Source organism: Sus scrofa, chromosome 2, assembly GCF_000003025.6.
Source record: "Sus scrofa isolate TJ Tabasco breed Duroc chromosome 2, Sscrofa11.1, whole genome shotgun sequence".
NCBI lineage: Eukaryota > Metazoa > Chordata > Mammalia > Artiodactyla > Suidae > Sus > Sus scrofa.
The window spans coordinates 85491387-85515951 of NC_010444.4; the positions used below are offsets into that span (position 1 = coordinate 85491387).

A 24565-nucleotide genomic window follows, 5' to 3' on the forward strand; every position below is an offset into this window, starting at 1 on the left:
TAGTGACTTATTTGGTAGGATCCTTTGGTAGTAAAGACTTCAGGGGTATATATGTGGTTTTATATCCGTGATAATCTCTCAGGACCCAGAACTTTAAACTAAAGAATGTATCCTGTCTTTCTAGCTTTGAATTATTAATAACGTAATGCCTATTTTAAATGGAACAACATTCCAAGTCTAATATGTTTCCCCTTTGTGAGTAGATACGAATATCATATTTGGAATTTGGTAGTAAAATTAAAAATACCATGTGGTTAAAATGTCGTTTGTTCTTTCTCCTTTGGTTGTGGTTTTGAGGGAAAAGAAGGGGAAACCAGAAAGAGGCAAATCCCTCTAGAAAGCAGTCTTTAAAATTCAAAAATTCATTAACATGCATTACCTGGAAGACATGGAAAGGGCCAATAAGTATGAAAAATGTTTACCCTCACCGTGAACAGAAGGAAATGTAGACTTGAATGATGTTTTTTGTCCATCAGATTGGTAAGGGTTTTTTTGTTTTTTTTTTTTTTTTCTTTTTTGTCTTTTAGGGGTGTACCCGCAGCATATGGAGGTTCCCAGTCTAGGGGTCCAGTCGGAGCTGTAGGGGCCGGCCTACACCACAGCCACAGCAACGCATGATCCAAGCTGCATCTGTGAGCTACACCACAGCTCACGGCTACGTCGGATCCTTAACCCCCTGAGCAAGGCCAGGGATCGAACCCATGTCCTCATGGATGCTAGTCAGGTTCATTAACCACTGAGCCATGACGGGAACTGCAGTAAGGTTTTCGTTGACAGAATTGTGTGATGTTTATGGCACAAAGCAAATGGCGTTTTCATGTATTGGTGGTAGAGTGAGGCCATGCCCATCCCTTTGTTCTTACGTTCAATTAAACATTCAGATGCATGACTGCCTGCCAGACACCACATTGGTTGGCAGATGCTCAGCAGGATGGAGCCACCCAGGAAACACAGCCTGCCAGCAGGACAGCATTACATGTTTGCTCTTCAGTGGGAGGCTTCATGACACCCCATGTTATTGTCCACACAGCCATCCAGAAGCTGTTCTCTTTGGTACCCCAGGTGATAACTTGGGTGATCAGGCATGAGACTCATATTGGTAGTTGTAGAAGGCTCTCTGCCTAGAACCTCAGCATCCCAGAGCCATCATCTATTGTCACAGCTCCATAGCGTGGTTTCCTAGTTCTTTGCAAGAGGTGTGCCAGTTAGAAGAGTCGCTGGGCTCAGGAACACCTGAAATATATCATGCCTGTTAGGTATTTATGATTCCTTCTAGTCAAGATGCAGTTTACCTATCAGGGGTTGTTTTTCTCCTAAGTAATGACGCTCAGTAACATGGATGGGATACTTTATTAGGTTCCTAGGGGAACTGAGCTAGAAAGTTAATTTCTGGAAAGGTCACATTCTACTGCAGAAGGGAAAGGAGTTTTTTTTTAACCCTTTACTCAGAAATCTATGAGTGTAATCTCTTCTTAAGAACACACTTGGAGGAGTTATTTCCCTGGTGGCTCAGTGGGTTAAGGATCCAGCATTGTCACTGCTATGGCTCTGGTTCCAGCTGTGGCTTGAGTTCTATTCCTGGCCCAGGAACTTCTGCATACCATGAACATGGCCAGAAAAAAAAAAAAGAAAAAGGAAGAATACCCTTTCATACAGACTTTGATAATACATGTTGAAAGTTTGTGTGTGCATCCTTTCAATTTGACAATTTTGTTTATTGGGATTTTTGTGACAAATAAGATATATGCACAGATATTTATCTATATATGCATGTACACTGCAACATTATTATAGTGGATAATTAGTGACCATCTAAAAACTCAGCATTTGGTTAAGTAAATTACAGTCCATTCAGATTTATAGAATACTGTGTGTTTATGGAATATTTCCTAAAACAACATTAAAAGGATTTATATCAAAACATTTAGTTTTTAATTCTGGGTGGCCACTTTCTATGTATTTTTTTAACCATGGAACACTAATTTTTAACTTTGTGTGTTGCTTTTCTAAGTGATTATTTTTTACAGAACTGATCAAAAATATTTATTTTTTTTCAATCCATGCTGCTGATGTGATTAATCATATATTTTAAGAGGTTTTTTTTAATTCCTAAGGTTTGATCTTGAATTCTTTTAATGAAATTCTATATTTTATAAACAACTCAGATCCATCTCACATCCACATCCGAAGCGACAGTGATGAAATACTTCAAGCTGTCATTATCATTCTCACATGGTTTCTCTTATGTGTTATATGTAATATCTAACTTCTAATTAAAATCTCAAACGATAAGTCTATCAGAGCTGATATTTAGTGGCTACAGAATTTTTTAGTTGAGATGTAGAATTAATCTTGAGGGCTGGGGAGGTTAAAACAAATGGGGAACAGAAATGATGACTCGGTGATGGGGAGATGTCACATATCCTTGTATTTTCATCTTTGGTGGAATTTAGATATCAGACTCCAGCTCCTTTTGTCAGATTCTGGAAGGTTAATGGGGACCATCATTGCTTCCTAATGATTTTTTTTATATAAAATACACACTTTACTTTGTATCTTCTCCTTAGGAATATTCCACTTTGTGGCTTGATTTTCGCATCATTCCATCCATCTAGAGTAAAGACTTGCTACTCTGTGTATTGGTTCAGGATGTGAAAAACTGTGTAAAACATATATTTCCTCAAGGGGTGTAAGGTACATGGAGGTATATATAGGAAGGAAAGGAAAATATAGTTTGAGCTATTCTTTAAGCAAACTAAAATCAGGTAAGGCGTATCCAAAGAAATGTTTGTTGCTTTTGTCACTTGCTCCTTTGTATTCATTGTGTGCAAATGGATGATTAGGTTAGTTGACCTCGTGAACGGCTGTGTACTGCACAACACAGAGTACTAACCACTATACGATCACGGCGCGCTGTGTACTGCAGAGGTCCAATCTTTGGGACTTTGACTGGGCTTCTAGTTCTGGGGACTGTGTTACCTCAGGACACAGTTTCCTCATCTGTGAAATGAATGGATTAGATGAGATGAGGTCTTGGTGTTTCTCAACTAAAAACACTCCTAAGATTTAAGTGACTTCTAGCTCTAAGATTCACATTACTTAAGTTTCTTATAATGTTTTGGTTTCTCTTCCAGTTTGTATCTGTTCAAACTAGGAATCGCCCCCCAGATCCAGGATTTGTTGGGCAAAGTAGACTTCACAGGTACTATTCTTTATGTTGATAATCTTTTGCAATGTGGTTATTAGGAAAAAGTAGCAATATTTTCTTGATTCTGATATTATCCATGTCCTTTTTATCCTTTATCTTCATCAGAGGAGAAAACTTCCTTATAATCTTGCTTGTTCTCTACTGGGTTTCCCTTTCCCCACATTTCTGACATGAGAAACTGAGCCTAGCTTATTCCTAAGGTTCTTATTTGGAATTGACCCCACTTGCTTGATCAAGACTTCTCTTAACATGATTGTACTTGTTCCTGCCTCCATCTCTGTGACTATCATTGATTTTTTGCTATTTTTATTGTTGTTCTTTTTCAGAGGAGGAAATCAGTAATATGAGAAAGGAGCTTGAGAAATATGGAATACAGATGCCATCTTTCAGCAAAATAGGTGGTATTCTGGCTAATGAACTGTCTGTGGATGAAGCTGCTTGTAAGTCTCCTTAAAATCAACATTTGCCAATGACAGGGGACTTGACCTTTTCTTTATTTTGGCTATAAGATTTTGGTTAAAAGAAATAGAATATTTAGAAGATAGTATAAGCACTCTAAAAGTTTTCTTTTGTTGTTTTGGAGGTTTTTTTTGGGTCCGCATCTGCAACATGTGGAAGATCCCAGGCTAGGGGTCAAATCTGAGCTACAGCTGCCAGCCTACACCACAGCCACAGCAACACCAGATCCGAGCCATATCTGCAACCTATACCACAACTCAGGGCAATGCCAGATCCTTAACCCACTGAGTGAGTCCAGGGATCAAACCTGTGTCCTCATGGGTACAAGTCAGATTCTTAACCTGCCAAGCCATAATAGGAACTCCTAAAAGTTTTTATTACATGTATTGTGGATGATTATTTTTGAGCACATCAGAACATAACTAAGTAATTGATTGACCTTGGACTCTAGGCATCCACTTATAAAATGTGATTTAAGAGGTTCCAGAAATATCTCCATTCTCCAAAACATTTCTTTGCTTTCTGTGTCCTTTGATTTTAGTGGCACAGTACACTGCTATGAGTCTTTCCATGTTGCAAGTTAAATTGCTGGCATCTCTTGGAAATGACGTGGTACTTTCAAAGTGTCCATGTCACCCTTCAAACCCCCAGTGGTTCATTTTAAACATTCAGCACAAGTTGAATAAATGAGTAGGTATTGTGTAGCAGATGCTGAGATAAGACCCAAGATAGCGGACAGATGGGGAGGTTGTCAGAGGGATGCTCTGTGATGTGTCTGCAGTCTCTCTCTCTCTCTTTTTTTTTTTTTTTTTTTTTGTGTGTGTGTGTGTGTGTGTGTGTCTTTTTGCTATTTCTTGGGCCGCTTCCACGGCATATAGAGATTCCCAGGCTAGGGGTCCAATCGGAGCTGTAGCTGCCAGCCTACGCCAGAGCCAGAGCAACGCGGGATCTGAACCGCGTCTGCAACCTACACCACAGCTCACGGCAACGCTGGATCGTTAACCCAGAGCAAGGGCAGGGACCGAACCCGCAACCTCATGGTTCCTAGTCGGATTCGTTAACCACTGCGCCACGATGGGAACTCCTGCAGTCTCTTTTTTGACATGCTTATTGGACGTCAAGGAGGAAAGTAAAACTGCTTAAGTTATGCAGGGTCAGTACACCTGTCCATGTTGTCTTTGGCTGATCAAGTCCTTTTTTTCTCCTTACATTGCAGTGCATGCTGCAGTTATAGCCATTAATGAAGCTATTGAAAAAGGAATAGCAGAGCAGACCATTGTAACGCTAAGAAACCCAAATGCAGTTCTCACTTCAGTGGATGACAGCCTTGCACAGGAATATCAGAAGGAACTCTGGGAAGCCAAAAAGAGAAAAGAGGAAAATGCAAGGCTGAAGGTATTTCATCGATTCTGAGTGAGCGATACAGTAATAAACATGGTTATGCACTGATGGTTTGACAAAGTGTTAATGTCATAAGGGAATTTTTTATTAATTTTTATTTTATATTGGAGTCTAGTTGCTTTACAATGTTGTGTTAGTTTCAGGTGTACAACAAAGTGATTCAGTTACACATGTACATATATATTCCTTTTCAGCTTCTTTTCCTATGTAGGTTATTGCAGAATATTGAGTAGACTTCCCTGTGCTCTATAATAGATCCTCGTTGATTATTTGTTTTATATATAGTAGTGTGTATATGTTAATACCACACTCCTAATTCATCCTTTCCCCCTCCTGTTTTCCCTTTGGTAACAATAAGTTTGTTTTCTATGTCCGTGAGTTTGTTTCTGTTTTGTAACTAAGTTCATTTATATCATTTTTTTAAGTCCACGTGTAAGTGATATCATATGGTATTTGTCTTTCGCCATCTAACCTACTTCACTTAGTATGATAATCTCTAGGTCCATCCATGTTGCTGTAAATGGCATGATTTCATTCTTTTTTGTGCCTGAGTAATATTCCATTGTATATATGTACCACATCTTTATCCATTCCTCTGTTGATGGACACTTAGGTTGCTTCCATGTCTTGGCTATTGTAAATAGTGCTGCTATGAACATGCGGATGCATGTATCTTTTTGAATTAGAGTTTTGTCTGGGTATATGGCCAAGAGTGGGATTGCTGGATCATATGGTAGCTCTATTTTTAGTGTTTTTTTTGCATCATTTTAGAGCCACTCCTATGGCATATGGAGGTTCCCAGGCTAGGGGTTGAATAGAAGCTGTAGCTGCCAGCCTACGCCAGAACCACAGCAACGCAGGATCCCAGCCGTCTCTGCGACCTACACCACATCTCATGGCAATGCCGAATCCTTAACCCACTGAGCCAGGCCAGGGATCGAACCCACAACCTCATGGCTCCTAGTTGGGTTCGTTGACCACTAAGCCACAATGGGAACTCCTATTTTCAGTTTTTTAAGTAACCTCCATACTCTTCTCCATAGTGGTTGCACCAATTTACATTCCCACCATCAGTCTAGGAGGAGTCTACAAGGGGTATTTTTTGATCGACTGTTTATGGTCTCTCTAGCCATAGGCCATTGGTTTGGGTGAAATGTAAGAGTGAAGGAAGACCATGCACTCTATAAGGAAATTAGATTTCCTGTTCCGACGGCTATTACAGGTTGCAAGGATGGAAGGTCAAGCTGTAAACTCCTAGAAGGTATAGAAGTAGCAGCTAAAGATCTTCCCTTGTTGGCCATCATCAGCTGACTTACCTTCAGATTTATTGGTAGAGGCTAATCATTGGGTGTGGTGAAGTTTAGAGAGAATGTTTTTGTTTATTTGTTTGTTGTTTTAGGGCCACACCTGTGGCATATGGAGGTTCCCAGACTAGGAGTTGAATCGGAGCCACAGCAACATGAGACCTGAGCTGCATCTGTGACCTGTACCACAGTTCACGGCAATGCCAGATCCTTAACCCACTGAGCGAGGCCAGGGGTTGAACCTGTGTCCTCAGGAATACTAGTCAGGTTCATAACCCATTGAGCCACAGTGGGAACTCCCTAGAGAAGATGTTTTTGAATCCACACTCCTCGTATTTGCCCTGGTTTCCCCTCATACTTGAGAAAAGGCTTTCCCTCCTCAGCTGAGCAATCAGCTCCCGATCCTCACGTCCCACCTCCCGCCTTCCTGTCTTACTGAAGACCTTGCACTCAGAGATGCGTCTTCCTCACCACCTTTCCTCCCCTTCTACTCTTGCTTCCACTCCATTACCAAGTAACTCCTTGATTTTAGTCTTTTCTCAGTGGGTGGCTTCTGGCAGTCCTGGGCACATTTGTCCCCTGCTGCCTCGCCTGCCTTGAATCGAATGCCCCCGCCTTCTGTGCTTCTCTCCTGCTATCATTCTCTGCATCTTTGTTTTTTGTGGGTTTTTTTTTTTTTTTTTTTTTTTTTTTTTTTTTGCCTTTTCTAGAGCCGCTGCTGTGGCATATGGAAGTTCCCAGGCTAGGGGTCTAATCAGAGCTGTAGCCGCCGGCCTACACCACAGCCACAGCAACGCAGGATCCGAGCCGTGTCTGCGACCTACACCACAGCTCACGGCAATGCTGGATCCTTAACCCACTGAGCAAGGGCAGGGATCCAACCTGCCACCTCATGGTTCCTAGTCAGATTCGTTAACCACTGCGCCACAACAGGAACTCCTTTGTTTTTTGTTTGTTTGTTTTTTGCTTTTTAGGGCCATACCCACAGCATATGGTGGTTCCCAGACTAGGGGTCTAATCAGAGCAACAGCTGCCAACCTATGCCACAGCCGCAGCCATGCCAGATCTGAGCCATGTCTGTGACCTACACCACAACTCACGGCAACGCCGGATCCTTAACCCACTGAGCAAGGCCAGGGATCGAACCCACAGCCTCATGGTTCCTCATTCATTTCCGCTGTGTGACGATGGGAATGCCTATCCTCTGTATCTTTTAATGTCTCTTCTTCTCCCTCTTAAAATGGGTATGCTTCAAAGTCTACATTGAATCTTTCCCATCGGTCTTCCCCCATTGAGCTCATCTACCTGTTGAAGAAATCAGCCATAAGCTTGATAGCAGACCCGTCTAAAGCCCTTCCGGCTGCCTTCATCTCTGTGTCCATGGCTTTGCCCCCAGTTGTCAGAAGACTGCTGTCACAGCTGACTTCCCCTTTGGAATGACTCCCCCATTGTTTGAGAACTCTCTTTGTGTCCCCAGTGTCCTGTCCCTCCCTCCCTGTGTTCTTCTGCCCCTCCTGACCTTGTCCCAAGACTTCTGCAGCACCTTCTCCATGGGTCCCCCCACTTCCTATCATTCCCCAAGCCGACCCCCTCAGAGCTACAGGTTACAACATTAATCTTTAGGTACTGATCTAATGCTATCCCACCAGAAACCTCCCTTGATTCCCTGCTGCCACCTGAGTTAAGGGCACGTCCTTCAGGTGGCCTTAAAAGGCCTCCAAGATTCATAACCTACCTGTCCATCTTTTCGGCTAAGCCTGGACACACATTCCGTGCTGTAGCCTGACATGCCAAGCTTTTCCATCTTGGTGACCAAATCCTGTCATCTGCCTTCCACTCTCTCTTCTTTGCTTGGAATGTTACTCTGTTTTTTGAGGACCTCCTCCATTGCTGTCTCTTTTGCAAAAAAAAAAAAAATAGAGTAAAAAAAATAGAGTGTATATATTCGTATAATTTAATCCCTTTGTGCTACAGTAGAAATTAACACAACATTGTAAATCAGTAATACTTCAGTTAAAAAATTAATAAATTTTAGGGAGTTACCATTTGGTCAGCAGTAACAAATCTGAGTAGTATCCATGAGGATGCAGGTTTGATCCCTGGCCTCACTCAGTGGATAGGGGATCCGGCATTGCCACGAAATGTGGTATAGGTCGCAGATGAGATTCAGATCTGGCGTTGGTGTGGCTGTGGTGTAGGCTGGCAGCTGTAGCTCCAGTTCAACCCCTAGCCTGGGAACCTCTGTATGCCATGAGTACGGCCCTAAAAAGCCAAAAAAAACCTAATTAACATTAAAAATGAAAAAAAATTATGTTCCACTTGTATATTTGTTATTTGTGTTCTTGATTTTGTGAGACTGAATCAAATGAAATTTCCACTGTTCAACTAGTTTTGATCCATAAAAATGGCAATAACAGATGTTTTCCGCATTAGACTGTTAGGCCTTTTCAGAGAGCCGCTGGCTCTTTGGAGTGTCTTTGTAATCAGTCCTTGCCGGCGTAGCTAACTCTAGTGCTCTGCACAGAGCAGCCCTCTGTTATGCTTGTATTGAGTTCACATGATGTAGTGAATGATTTTTCGCACTCTTTTTTTACTTTTGAGTATCAAGCTTTGGAATCATTTAACCTCAGGAATCAGTGAAGCCTTTGTTTTGCAGAATAACTGTATTTCAGAAGAAGAAAGAGATGCATATGAAGAATTGCTGACACAAGCAGAAATCCAAGGCCACATTAATAAAGTCAACAGTAAGTAATGGATGGTATGAAGGAAATGGATGCTTGTATAAAATACAAGTTTCCTGGAGTTCCTGTCATGGCTCAATGATTAACAAACCCCACTAGTATCCATGAGGACATGGATTCAATCCTTGGCCTCCTTCAGTGGGTTAAGGATCTGGCATTGCCGTGAGCTGCCGTGTAGGCCAGCAGCTTCAACTCCAGTTCGACCCCTAGCCTGGGAACCTAAAGACAAAGATCCAATTTTCCTTATCCACATCTCAGCAAAACTGTCAACTTGTGTCTTTGTAAAATGGCCTTCTATGAAGAAATATCCATCACAAGTCAATGTGACTCTTAATTCTGGTGCATCATCTGACGGTTTCCCATGGAGCTTTTCTGGTGATCTTGTCCCCAGTCCATGCAGAGTATTTCAAAGCATCTTGAAGCTAGTTTGACTATACCTTCCTGTTTCATCCCAGGTATGGTTATGTCGTATTTTGAACCTGTCCCTTATTGGGCTAATCTTAGAGATTATTTAATAGTAATTAAGACTTAAAGATGTCCTTCCTTGCCCATGATCATGTGATGGCATTCTCTCAGAATTGTAAAAGCTATTATTGACACCTCTGCTTTTTGCTACTATCCAGTCATTGGTCTGCAGTTTCTGAGAATTGTTTTCTTGCAGCTTGTGTAGCTTTGGTGCAAGTGAATAAGACATGACAGGCCTATGACATATGACAGGCATATGACACATGATGGCAGGTTTGAGTCCCACATCCCTGAGACTCTACGGAGTCACCCAGGACAACTCTTCTTGGTCCCTTGTTCTGCTATGTGGCTATAAGGACAAAAAATTAAAATAAACCCAAGCAAGTTTAGATACATGTCTTTTTTTTTTTTGTCTTATATATAAGATGAATTTATTTTTATCAATATTTTGCTTTTGCTTTATAGCGCCACACGTGTGGCATATGGAAGTTCCCAGTTTATTTTTATTTTTATTTATTTTTTGTCTTTTTTTGCTATTTCTTTGGGCCGCTCCCACGGCATATGGAGGTTCCCAGGCTAGGGGTCGAATAGGAGCTGTAGCCGCCGGCCTACTCCAGAGCCACAGCCACATGGGATCTGAGCCTTGTCTTCAACCTATATCACAGCTCACGGCAATGCCAGATTCTTAACCCACTGAGCAAGGCCAGGGACTGAACCCGCCACCTCATGGTTCCTAGTCGGATTTGTTTCCACTGCGCCACGACGGGAACTCTAGGTTTGAGAATTTAAATTCAACTGCTGAGAGCCTTAGGGTAACTGTTTTTTTAAGGGAACACCATAAAATTTTGAGAGGCATGTTCTTATTCTTTTATTAAATTTTGAACATGTTGGTGATGATACATGAAGCACAGTTTCAAGTTTCTCTTTCTGCTCTATTTGAAAGCTGAGAATTTCATTATACTTGACAGAAATGAATTACAGGAAGACATGAATATTGCCGTCGTGACATCTGAGCTTCATAAACTTAGTTAAGGAAATGGTTCCCTAGCTTTTTGCCATCCTTTGTTTTTGAAATGTTTATAACCACTGAAATAGATTTCTTTTTCATATTAAATAAAATGCCTTATTTAAATGTTTTAATACTTTACTCAATGACATAATTTCCTGACCACAAATTTGATGCCAAATTGGCTCTACTTTTTTCCACTTTTAAGTAAAAGGCATGAGATGATTTGTACTAATGCATAACCAGCTGAAGTTAGGAAGGGCATTGAAATGTTTGATGGCTTTAAATGCATTGAACATGGTTATTCTAAAGTTTCTGATCCCTCCTTATTGGAAAATTTTCGTCCAGTGAAACTAAAAGTAGTCTTAAAAAAAAACCTCTGAGGCATATTTTAGCCAGTGACATGATAATGAGACATGCTTTAAAATATGGCAGTGTAACCACTTGACAAGCTTTTCCCCAACCATAGAGCTTATCATTGTAAGCTGTTAAGGTGTCTACCTTCATGGTAGCCACAGGAATGGCATAAGTGGCAACTTCTGTGTTAATGCCACCAAATCTGTTTGCAGAGGCTTCACGTTTGTTTGAATTGGGGTTTAATACATGCATTCCATTCATTGTATATTGTCTGTGAAGATTAGGGCTTGAAATTTTGTTAAATGCAAAGTGTAAAAGAGTGGTTAAGTTTATTATTATTTTTAGAAGAAATGGTTCATTTAGAGTGTCTTAAAGGGTGTAATTTTTCTCATAATATGTTACCAGCCAGGTTTTACAAACTCATAGAATGGAGTTTTCAGAGGGGACGCAAGATCCTAATCAAAGTATCAGAGACACCGCAAACATTACAAACAACCAGGGACCTTCCTTACTGGAATTCTTTCATTTATCATGTTAGTTCTAAGAATAGAAAAAAAGTAGTGGGTACGTAGGGTCCTAGTCTAACTTAAAGTGGAAATTTTCTGGGATCGTGGCACGAAAAGATCACATTAGTTCTATTACTTGCTGTTGAAGGATGTGTCTCAGTTGAAAGGCTGTTGAGCATAGCTCCCTGTGAGGATACCTAGAGAAGATAACTTGTCATTTGTTAAAAAAGGGTAGAATAATCTTAGCTGTTTTCTAGTCATGTATCAGGGAGACAGACTAATCCTTCAAAAGCTTTAGAAACGTATGGCTCTGTGTTATTTCTCCTAGCCTGAAACCTTCTTTATAGGGCAAAATCCTGCTGGTGCTGCCCAGTTTCCTGTTGCCTCATGGCAGAGTTCCTCCCTTCCTCATTTGGTCAGCAGTTCCATTTCTGTTTTCTGGAAGCTGTGCTGAATCCTCTGTTCCAAGCACCCTCAGTTTGGTCCCTAAAATTCAGGTCTTTGTAATCTGAACATTCTAACTGGTAGAGATGTGACAAAACTTCTGGTTGAATCACATAATGTAAAAAAGGCATTTCTGTGATCCAGCCCACCCCCCTTTTGTTTTGTCCTTTCAGGCCCACACTTGCAGCTTATGAAGGTTCCCAGGCTCGGGGTCGAATCGGAGCTATAGCTGCCAGCCTGTGCCTCAGCCACAGCAACTCCATATCTGAGCCGCGTCTGCAGCCTACACCATAGCTCACAGCAGCACCAGATCCTTAACCCACTGAGCGAGGCCAGGGATCAAACGTGCAACCTCAAGGTTCCTAGTTGGAGTCTTTTCTGCTGCGCCACAATGGGAATTATGATCCAGGCCCTTTTTTAAGGTTAAATGATACAATAGGCTCCCCCCACCCTTATCCTTGGTTTTGTTTTCTGCAGTTTCAGTTACCTGCGGTCAACTGCCGTCTGCAAGAATTAAATGGAAAATTCCAGAAGTAATTCCTAACTTTTAATGACATGCAGTTCCGTGTGTGTCCCATGATGAAATCTTACTCCATCCTACCTGGCATGTGAATCATCCTTTCGTCCAGTGTATCCACCCATTAGTTACTTAGTAGCCAATCTCAGTTACCAGATCAGCTGTTGAGGTGCTGTTGTTCAGCACACTGATTTTACTTAGTGATGGCCCCAAAGCTCAAGAGTAGTGATGCTGCTGACATCAGAAATGCCAAAGAGAAACTGGCAAGTGCTTTCTTTAAGTGAAAAGGTGAAAATTCTCAATATAAGAAAAGCAAAAAAATAACATGGTGAAGTTGCTGAGGTCTGCACCAAGAAGAAATCTTCTGTCTGTGAGATCATGCAGAAAGAAAAATAAATTTGTGCTTGTTTTGCTGGTACACCTCAAACGGGAAACATTAAGGCTCTGTGCTTAGTGCTTAGATGGATAAGGCATTAAATTTGTACAGTAGGAGTTTCCTTCATGGCTCAGCAGTTAACGATCCCAACTAGGATCCATGAGGATGTGGGTTCAATCCCTGGCCTTGCTCAGTGGGTTAAGGATCCAGCATTGCCGTGAGCTGTGGCGTAGGTCGCAGACATGGCTTGGATCTGGCATTTGCTGGGGCTGTGGTATAGGCTGGCAGCTGTGGCTCCGATTCGACCCCCAGCCTGGGAACTTCCTTGTGCCATGGGTGTGGCTTTAAAAAGAAAAAAAAATTGTATAGTAAAACATTTTGAGGAGGCAGGATCAAGATGACAAATCAGGATGACCCTGAGCTTACTTCCTCCCGCAGACACAGCAAAACTGCAACTACATATAGGACAGCTCTCTATGAGAACAGCCAGAAGATGAGCAGAACATCTATTCTCAAACAGAATATAAAGGGAAAACCTCATCAGGACAAGTAGAAGGGAAAGAAGTGATCTAGTTATCACCCATGGCCCTGGCAGGTGACCCACAAGAGGAAGGGGATGTCACAAACTGGGAGGCCCTCCCTAATGAGCAGGAGGTTCCAGCCCCATGTTGGGCTCTCCAGCCGAGCCCCCTTAACTGGGTTTGAAAACCAGCGGCTTTGCCACGAGAGCTAGATGGCTGTTGGGAACCAAAACTCTGCTCTTACAGGGGTCATGCTTGCACTTGCTTGCTCGGAATCCCAGCACAGAGTCAGCAGATTGAAAGGCATCTGGTGTGCTATCCAGCCTGCCAAGGCTGCTGCACCAGCATCCCCTCTAGTACCCTCCACCTGCCAGCTTCGACACATGCAGACTGCAGAGGGACACCGGTAACAGCAAATACATTGGACCTTTGAACAATACAGGATTGAACTGTGTGGGTCCACTTATTTTTTTAAATTAAGGTATAGTTGATTTGCAGTGCTGTGCCAGTTTCTGCTGTATAGCAAAGTGATCCAGTCCTACATATATAGATACATTCTTTTTCTTATATTATCTTCCGTCATGGTCTATCCCAAGAGATTGGCTATAGTTCCCTGTGCTGTACAGTAGGACCCCAATGCTTATCCATTCTAAATGTAATAGTTTGCATTTACTAACCCCAAACTCCCAGTCCATCCCACTCCCCCCCCCACCCACTTGGCAAGCATAAGTCTGTTCTCTATGTCTGCAGGTCTGTTTCTGTTCTGTAGATAGGTTCTTTTGTGCCATATTTTGGACTCCACACATAAGTGATAACATATGATTTTTGTCTTTCTCTGTCTGACTTACTTCACTTAGTATGATAATCTCTAGTTGCATCCATGCTGCTGCTAATGGCATTATTTTGTTCTTTTTTATGGCTGGGTAGTATTCCGTTGTGTATACATACCACATCTTCTTAATCCATTCATCTCTCAATGGACATTTGGGTTGTTTCCATGTTTTGAATTGTGCTGTCATGAACGTGAAGGTGCAGATATCATTTTGAATTAGTTTGGTCTGGATGTATGTCCAGGAGTCGGATTGCTGGATTATATGGTAATTCAGTTTGTGGTTTTCTGAAGAACCTCCATACTGTTTTCCATAGTGTGTGGGTCCACTTATATGCAAATTTTTAAATTAAGTACATATAGTGCTGCATAAACTGGGGTTGATCGAATGCACAGATGTGGAACTGTGGACTCAGATGACTGACTATTGGACTTGAGTGTCTGTTGGTTTTAGGATCCATGGTGGACCCTGAAACCTTCTCCCATGGAATAATTGTATGTGGTAAAGGCAGTAGATCAATTGCTTTAAAAGCTAGTAGGAAGGTAAAGAGAAAATTCATAAAATCAGTTACGTGTGTGTGTGTGTGTGTGTGTGTGTGTGTATGTATACATGTAGATAGATAGATAGATAGATATAAACTTCATGGTAACCACAAACCAAAAACTTAACAATAGATGAACAGAAAAAAGAAGAGAAAAGAACATAGCACTAAACAAAATCATCAATCCATGAGAGAGAAAAATAATACGATATTTTAAGTCAAATATACCTCAGTAAAAAAGAATATATTTTGAGACCACTTTTATTATAGTGTATTGTTATAATAATTATCTTATTCTTATTGTTGTTAATCTCTTACTGTGCCTAACTTATAAATTAAATTTTATCACAGTATGTGTGTTAAGTAAAAAAACAGTACCATCCACAATTTCAGGCATCCACTGGGGTTCTTGGAACCACATGAACACATGGGCGTACCATACTATCACAGAATTACATAATCATATGAATTGTGGTTGTAATATATTTTTTAAAAATATCCAATTATTTTTCCCTAAGAATCATACTTTACAAAATACAGGCAATGAGGAAGACCATTTGGAGAACTAATCGCCTTCAGTGTCAAGCAGCAAGGTATCGGAGTGCTCCTGTAGGTTTGCCAGGGAGCTGATTCAGAGGGAGGCTACAGCTCAAGGGCAAGCCTGGCTTCTGGTCTTCGCAAGGCTTTTGTCTCCTTGGGGAGGCAGTGCTAACACACAAAGAGCATTAAAGAGCAGTGCCTGCAGGATGCCTATGACTTTGCTCTAAATGTGGTGGCAATTCCCAAGGTGTGAAACCCTTAGGATCTGGAACAATATGAAGGCTTCATGGGAGAGATGGGACCAGAGCTGGTCCTGAAAGGAAGGATTTTGTAGGGAAGTCATGCTAGACAGGAATGACCTCATAACTCCAGCTCCATCAGTGTTGAAGTCATTGGGTCTAGCTTCAAGGATTGGACTGACTTCCAATTACAAGGTCCTCTGTCCAAGGCTTTGCTTACCATCCCACGGCAGCTTTTCAGAGTTCATAGGAAGTGACTACTTAGGTTCAAATTTTTGGCAAGATGGACTGGTTGGGAAAAGCAGACATTCTGACAGAATGTGATCTTCACCCTCAGGGCTGGCTGCGGTGGACCACATCAACACTGTCCTTCGGGAAGGTGACCCTGAGAACACGCTGCTTGCCCTGCAGAAACCAGAGGCCCAGCTGCCCACTGTTTATCCCTTTGCTGCTCCAATGTATCAGAACGAGCTTTTCAACCTCCAGAAACAGAACGCCATGGTAAGTCAACCTCCAGAAACAGAACGCCATGGTAAGTCAGAGGAGACTCCGGTTACGGAGACGTTAATTCTGAGTCCAAGCAGTGAGGAGCGCTGTTCAGGAAAGGTGAGGGGGAGTGTAGAGTCTTTCACTGGTACTGATCCCTGGCTCGTTGGCCTCCCTGCATCACTTCCACCACCACCTTCCTGCTTAAACTAATGTTTTTCTTTAAGAACTTAAGACCATCATTAGGAAATGCAGGTAGGACCCTACTCAAAAACACAGTGAAAACTAGTTGTTTTATTCTGTGTGATTTTTAAAGAACTTTGGATAATTTAATAACTATACTGAATTTTTTTTTCTTTATAGGGCTGCACCTGCGGCATATGGAAATTCCCAGGCTAGGGGTTGAATCGGAGCTGCAGCTGCCAACCTAAGCCATAGCTCGTGGCAATGCCGGATCCTTAACCCACTGAGCAAGGCCAAGGATTGAACCCCCATCCTCATGGCTGCTGGTCGAGTTCATTACCACTGAGCCACAACAGGAACTCCCCAAAGTGTTTGTTTTAATATGTAATACTTTTGGGTATAGAAAAATAAGCTCTAAATCTGCAAAAATAAGCTCTAAATTGAGAAATCTGCAACCAAGAACATCAGCACCATGGCTTTGATTTTTGTACATGTGTGTTCGTTATTAGGCAAATAGCATTAAGCAGTAATTATCGTATAAGGTTACAGTAAATAAGAGCATATATACTAAGAGAGGATTAAGCTGAACAATGCAACAGAATGAAATGTACTAAAAGTAGAGCCAAGAATTTAATATATGAAAGAGCTAGTATTTCAGAAACATGGGGAAAGAAATGAAATCCTTAGATGTTTTTATACATTTGGGAAAGAAAACATTACCTCACCACACAGAACAGCATAAATTTCCAGTATTAAAACTTAAGTGTAAAAAATAATTTAAAAATTAAAGTTCTGGGGAGTTCCTGTTGTGGCTTAGCGGAAACAAATCTGACTAGTGTCCATGAGGTTGCGGGTTTGATCTCTGGCCTCGCTCAGTGGGTTAAGGATCCAGCGTTGCCGTGAGCTGTGGTGTAGGTCGCAGACGCGGCTCGGATCCCGAGTTGCTGTGGCTGTGGCGGAGGCCAGCAGCTGTAGCTCTAATTCAACCCCTAGGCTGGGAACCTCCAGGTGTGGCCCCGAAGAGCAATAAAAAAAAGTTCTGGAAATTCCCTGGTGGTCTAGTGGTTAGGACTTGATGTTTTCACCAGTGCATCTGTGGTCAGTCCCTGGTCAGGGACTGAAATCCCTTACCAAGCTGCTGCACACCATGGCCCAAGATAATAATAATAAAAATTTAAAACTTAAAGTTCTGGAGTTGCCTGATGGCCTAGTGGTTAAGAATTTGGCATTGTCACTGCTGCGGCTTGGGTTCCATCCCTGGCCCGGGAACTTTTGCATGCCATGGGCACAGCCAAAAAAAAAAAAAAAACCCATTGAAGTTCTAAGGAGACATTGAGGGATATTGAATCTAAAAATCAAAAACAGTACTGCTTCCACCAAAAAACGAAAAAGTGGGAGGTCAGAAGCATGAAGAAGCAATTGACAAAATAAAGACTATACAGATGACAAACACACACAATGTGTTCAAACTCAGAATTAAGTAAATGTAAATTAAAGCAAAATATAGTTATTTTCAGCAATCAAGACTGGTAGAGTTGAGAGAGCTAACCTAGTGTAGGTATAAATTAGGGGCTGTGAGCATCTCCTGCACATCAAGGAGAATGTGCATGGGGCAGCCTTTCTGGAGGGTGATCCTAGTAATGTGTCTCCAAGGCTATTATCCATTGTCCTGACAGTGATGTTGCTGGGAAATGGGTATAAAGACTGTGAACCAAAGAGTTGTAGCCACAGGGATGTTTCACAGCATTGCCCATAGTACTGAGAAACAGGCAACAAGCCATACATTTAACTAACAGCAGATTGCACTCTACTATTTAAGTAGAAAAAGCGAGATTAAAATATATAGCATTATCTTGTTCTTAACAGTAAGAAAAGAGGAGTTCCCATCATGGCTCAGTGGTTAATGAACCCAACTAGCATCCATGAGGACTTGGGTTCAATCCCTGGCCTTGCTCAGTGGATTAAGGACGGGCGTTGCTGGGAGCTGTGGTGTAGGTTGTACATGTGGCTCAGATTGGCTCGGATCCTGTGTTGCTATGGCTTGGCATAGGCTGGCAGCTTCAGCTGTGATTATAGCCCTAGCCTGGGAACCTACATATGCCTCAGATGCGGCCCTAAAAAAAGACAAAAGACCAAAAAAAAAAAAAAAAAGTCAGAAAAGAAAAAATAGTTAAAAAAATCAAAATCTCTGTAAATGTCTGTGTGAGTTGAAAATGAATAAAAGTGTTTACCGCTAAAGGGGTTGGATAGAGGATTTTTTTTTTTTTCTCTTATCCTCACTTGTAAGACTTACTATGTTTTAGAAATAGAACGGTCCTACAGTTGACCCTGAAACAACAGAGGTATGAACTGCCCATACCCCTTATATGTGGATGTTTTTCAGTAGGAAATACTATAGTACTTCACAAGGCGAAGTTGGTTGAATCCAGGGATGCTGAGGGACAAGTACATGGAGGAACCATTTATGTGAAGAATGAAATTATACACAGATTTTTGAGCTGCGTGGAGGTTCAGCGCTGCTAACCCCAGTGTTGCTCAGGGGTCAACTGTATTTTTTAACAAAAGAAAATAAGTTATTTTCTTAAATTGCACAAAGGTTCTTTTGTTAACATAGCCATGCCTTTGAGGCCCAAGGCTGCTTAGGCTCTGTCACAGTCATTCACCCGCTAATGGTCAGGACTCAGCCCAGCCTTTCTTCTTTATTTGTCTTTATCCTTTTGACTATATACCACTTTAGATATTCGCGGTGACGCTCAAATAATTCCACTTGGCTCCTTACTTGTCATTTTTTACCTTCCTTATATGTTAAACTTGTGGTTGATGTAAGGTATTTGGATAAAACTTATGTGTTCCCTATAAAAACTCTTCTTCCCATTTGCTTTGAAGGGTAAGATTATGCCTTTTTAAGCTAAACTCAATTTGCTGAGAGATTTCTGTGGAGATCCAGAAAGCTATAATGCATTTTAACATAAAATATTATATATAAATAATATCCTAAGTATGAACATAGATATATCAGGGTTGTTTAAATTTTGTTTTTATGTTGTTTCAACATGATGAAGAAATAACCCTTTTGAAGTTGGATCAAGTCAGTATAAAACGGTTACATGAAAGAGCACATTGAATGGGGAAGGCGTTCTGAAATATGAGATGTATTTTTTAAATAAGGCAACTTCTTACTTGCTTTCCATAAAGATTTACATCACATTTCTTCAAATATATAGGTCTTAGACTATATGTGAAATTTCTACCCATTTATAAAAATGTGATTTAAAGTCACTTTTTTGGAATTAGAATTAATATTTTTGTCTTAAAGATTTCGATTTGCTTTTTCTAGGGATGTAATCTTTAAGGGAAATTCTCCCCTCTTTTCCTCACCCTTGATTCAAACTGAAAATCATTAGCTATGCTGAAATCTAACCTTGAGCTTGTAGGCAGTAACAATATTATCTAATCCTTGGCTAAATTATTGGTAAGACTGAGCCGGCAAGCAGCCCATATAGCCACTAGTAGGAATCAGCTATGGCAATGCAGCTGTTTGTGGCATCATAACTGAAGTTTGTAATGATCATCTACAGAAAACCCAGAAGTCATTTACCTGTTCTTTTTTTTTTTAAATTGAAATATAGGTGATTAACAGTGTTGTGTTTCTGATGTATAGCAAAGTGATTCATATACTCTTTTTCAGATTCTTTTCCATTATAGAGTATTACAAGGTATTGCCTATATAGTTCCCTGTGCTCTACAGTAAGACCTTATTGTTTATCTACTTTATATTCAGTAATTTGTATGTGCTAGTCCCAAACTCCTAATTTATCCTTCTCCCACCCTTGATACAAATGAACTCTTTTTTTTTTTTTCTTTCTTTTTTAAGGACGGCACCCACAACACGTGAAAGTTCCCAGGCTAGAGGTCAAATTGGAGCTGCACCTGCTGGCCTACGCCACAGCCACAGCAATGCCAGATCAGAGCTGCATCTGCGACCTACATCGAAGCTCACTGCAATGCCAGATCCTTAACCCAGGGCCAGGAGTCAAACCTGCATCCTCATGGACACTAGTCGTGTTCATTACTGCTGAGCTACAACGGGAACTCCCTAAATGAACTCATTTACCTGTCTTTAAAGCCAATGAAAGGACGGTGGCCAGGGAGCCCTCTTTGTCCTGGCCTCTCCCAATCTTTGGCTTTTCATTGTTATTTGAAATGTTCATTCTGTAGCCCCATCACATATTTGGGGAGCTTATATTGCTGTATGTTTTCCAACAGAACTATTTGCCCCACGAGGAGCTCGTAATTGCAGTGGAAATGCTCTCTGCTGTTGCTTTACTAAACCAAGCCTTGGAAAGCAATGACCTTGTGTCTGTGCAGAATCAACTCAGAAGCCCAACAATGGGCTTCAACAATCTGGACGAGATGCATGTGGAACGGTAAGGGCACCTTTCCAAACCTCCTGTCAATGCAGAAATGTGTGTTTGGCAGATCTTGCAAATTAAGGATTGTTCCTCACTGAAGAAATATCCACAGTTATTTTCTTGAAAACTTGTTTGCTTCTCCTAAGAGTCCTTCTAGTATTAGAGCCCCTTCTTCACAGTATTCCTTTTAGGGGAACAAAGAGACAAAGGAGTATCATCCTGTGACAATTACCGGCTGACTGTGTCATCAGCAAAAGTCATTCGATAGGCTAATATAATAAGAAACCTTGAAAGCTTCCCTTGGGCTTCTCTTGGAGATGACAGAATGAAGAAGATTTGGAAGCTACCTTAATAATCGTCCAGTCCAGTTTTCTGATTTTACTGATAAGGAAACCAAATCTGGATTTATGGACCCAAAGTTGGGTAATTGGGCCCCAAACCCCATTCTTTAAAGGTTAAATCAAAGGAATCCTGAGACCATAGTGGATCATAGCTGTAGGTCAAAATCTCAACTTAGGGCCTTTTTTTCTTTTTTTCTTTTTTTTTGGTCCTTTTTGTCTTTTTTGTCTTTATAGGGCCAGACCCGCGGCATATAGAGGTTCCCAGGCTAGGGATCTAATCAGAGCTGTTGCTGCTGGCTACGCCAGATGCGAGCCACGTCTGTGACCTACACCACAGTTCTCAGCAACGCCGGATCCTTAACCCACTAAGCTAGGCCAGGGGTCGAACCTGCAACCTCGTGGTTCCTAATCAGATTTGTTTCCGCTGCGCCAAGTTGAGAACTCCTCAACTTAGTGTCTTTCATTTCACGTTCCTGAAATAAGCTACTAGACAGTATAGTTGATAGAATTGTGAAACACTATAGCAGATCTAGAGAGAAAATTAAGGGGCCAAAATAAGGAGCTCTGTTAGAAATTGAGTAAGTCAAAAACCCATGTTAAAATGAGGAAATTTTCTTCCTGGAATCTTGTGACCACCAGGGGGAGATGTCTGCATAGATCGTGGCAAAAGCACTTTCCAGATACTGGCTCTATAATCACTGGAATTAGGTCGATTGGATATTTCTCTTGGTCAGGTACAGTTGTACAGGAAAAATTTAAGACTTCTTAGATTTTTTTTTTTTTTTTTTTGGCTTTCATCCTTTTAGGGCCACACCCACGGCATATGGAGGTTCTCAGGCTAGGGGTCTAATTGGAGCTGTAGCTGCCAGCCTACACCACAGCCACAGCAACACCAGATCCAGGACACGTCTTCGACCTACACCACAGCTCACCGCAACGCCAGATCCTTAACCCACTGAGCAAGGCCAGGGATCGAACCCCCAACCTCATAGTTCCTAGTCAGATTCATTTTCACTGTGCCACGACAAGAATTCCATGACTTCTTAGATTTTTTTAAGAAATAGTCTTCAACCACTTCTTTATGTAGAGAATGGCCCCAAAATAGTACGGCAGTGGATTTTCCCTGTTTTTAGTCATCTTGGAAAAACCAGTGCTCTTACGCTGTTTAAATATGACCCCCCCCCCCAACACCTGGAGGTTCCTGATTCCTATAACTCCTCAGAGGCTATTTCCAAGGTAATTTATTTCTGCCTCCACTGTTTATATTAATGGTGCCGTCTCCTCCTCCTTCAAGCTTAGAAACCTCAACCTGAGACTTCCTCTGCCCTCTGTGAGGCACCCTTGTGCCATGAACAGCCCACTCACTTTTCTCCCTGATGGCAGCCAGTCTGTGTGCACAGTACCTCCGCGGAATGCGTCCTGGTGACCAGCTTGCTGAGACGGTTTACCTTCGCTTCTGAAGTAGCCTCCTAAGTGGGCTTGCTGTGTCTTTTCTGTCTTCCTTCATTCTTCTCTAACCAGGCTCTGCTGCGTTCTCTCAGGCTAGAGAAAGCAGAGTTGGTCACTCGCTTAGGAAGCGTCACAGTCACATGGGCTTGTGCATGAGCCAATTATCAAGACATATTGAGAGCCCCAGCCACTTCCCTCGAAATGACAGTACACTTGATCTTAAAATCGCCTGTTTTGGTTACCAATAATCCTCTCTTCTCCCATCCCAATTTACACATAACTCTTTTTTATTTTATTTATCTTTTTATTACTCAATGAATTTATTACATTTATAGTTGTACAATGATCATCACAAACCAACTTTTTTTTTTTTTTTTGTCTTTTTGCTATTTCTTTGGGCCGCTCCCGAGGCATATGGAGGTTCCCAGGCTAGGGGTCTAATCGGAGCTGTAGCCACCGGCCTACGCCAGAGCCACAGCAACGCGGGATCCGAGCCACATCTGCAACCTACACCACAGCTCACGGCAACGCCGGATCGTTAACCCACTGAGCAAGGGCAGGGACCGAACCCGCAACCTCATGGTTCCTAGTCGGATTCGTTAACCACTGCGCCACGACGGGAACTCCAGCAAACCAATTTTATAGGATTTCCATCCCACACCCCCGGCGCATCCCCCCTGCACTGTCTCCTTTGGAAACCATAAGTTTTTCAAAGTCTGTGAGTCAGTATCTGTTCTGCAAAGAAGTTCATTATGTCCTTTTTTTCAGATTCCACATGTCAGTGAAAGCATTTGATGTTGGCGTCTCATTGTCCGACTGACTTCACTTAGCATACATATAACTCTTTAAGGAAATGGTCCCCTACCCCATCTGAGGACCACTTTTATACCTGTGATTTTCAACTGGGGCCACAGATACAGCTTCAGAGTTCAAGTGTTCTGTTTGACAACCTTTTAAAATGTGTGCTTGTTTAGAGTCGTCTTTTCTTTTTTGTTCTTTTTATGGCCACACCTGCAGCATATGCAGGCTGGGGGTGGAACCAGGGCTGCAGCTGCCACCCTGTACCACAGCCACAGCAACTCAGGATATGAGCTGCTTCTTCAGCCTACACCACAGCTCACGGCAACACCGAATCCTTTAACCCACTGAGCAAGGCCAGGGATCAAACCCGCAACCTCATGGACACTAGTTCGGTTCTTAACCCTTGGAGCCACAATGGGAACTCCCAGCTTGTTTAAATAGTATTTTAAAAATTTGATTTAAGCATTTTCTGGGTCACCTGGATGACCTAATATTGACATGAGCTTTCTGGGCCCCCTTTGGTTTTTATATTGAATGTTGCATTGGCCCTGAGTGATCTTCCACAGCCTCTGCATTTCAGTTGCCACATGAGCTTTTATTCTAGTTCTTGGGAACCCAAGTTGGCAGGTTTTCAAGTTGGAGAAACTCTGGGCCTGTCCTTTAGGGTTGTACAAGTTCTTCACGGTACATGGGGGCTGGACAGGCCATCTGGATGAATTCCTGCAAAGTCTCTACCAGTTTACCTTGGCTTTTGCCCTTGGGGCTGTTTTTTCCCAGAAAGGTTTTTTTGTCCAGTTCTCATGAGAGTGATGGAGTGCTGGCATTGGCTCTAGGCATATGCTGTTCCCAGATTAATTGTTCTAAAATGTCGCTGTGTTTATAATGCTCCTCTGTTTGACTGTGCCCTGTTCTCATCTGAATTACTCAATGTGGTGTTCTGCCCTTTGCTCCAGCTACATCCCTCCTCATGGTTTGCACTTCAGCCAAGCTGGATCGAACACACGCTGTTCTTTCTGGCTTATCTGCGCCTATGCATGCTCCTCTCACCACCAGGAATGCAGTGCCTGTCGCCCGTCTCTGCCTGCCACAGCATTGTGCTTCCAAGCCCCACCCCCCTGCCACGGATGATGGGCGCGTGAACTCTGTCCATGCTTCTCCCACGTCAGCTCATGTCATCTCTTCTGAGGACTAGCCTGATGCAGTTAGAGGAATGTAACCTTGGAGGCAAAAATAGCTAAGTTTGACTTCTTCTAGCCAAGCCTCTTTCTCTTCATCTGTAAAACACAAAAACAAACATACGCAACAAAGACACATACTGTGCATCTGCAGAAAAGTTTTTTTTTTTTTTTCCTTTTTATGGCCACATCTGTGGTGTATGGAAGTTCCCAGGCTAGAGGTCAAATCGAAGCGGCAGCTGAGGCCTGTGCCGCAGCCATGG

General features: G+C 42.0%; 1 protein-coding gene and 1 long non-coding RNA gene across 2 annotated transcripts in view; one reads left to right on the forward strand and one right to left on the reverse strand.

The window, feature by feature from the left end:
• The window catches only part of IQGAP2 (IQ motif containing GTPase activating protein 2), a 339223-nt gene that overhangs the window by 196964 nt on the left and 117694 nt on the right, over nucleotides 1-24565 (forward strand). Inside the window, 6 exon segments of the mRNA XM_021084462.1 lie at nucleotides 3135-3202; nucleotides 3535-3648; nucleotides 4884-5062; nucleotides 9029-9116; nucleotides 15793-15956; nucleotides 20391-20551. Of these exon segments, the coding sequence (XP_020940121.1) occupies nucleotides 3135-3202; nucleotides 3535-3648; nucleotides 4884-5062; nucleotides 9029-9116; nucleotides 15793-15956; nucleotides 20391-20551 (774 nt within the window).
• LOC110259402 lies at nucleotides 1147-22685 on the reverse strand. The gene is made up of 3 exons (XR_002341750.1): nucleotides 22243-22685; nucleotides 8108-8268; nucleotides 1147-1233 (listed from the first exon to the last, which is right to left on the reverse strand). It is a non-coding gene; the product is annotated as an uncharacterized LOC110259402 (long non-coding RNA).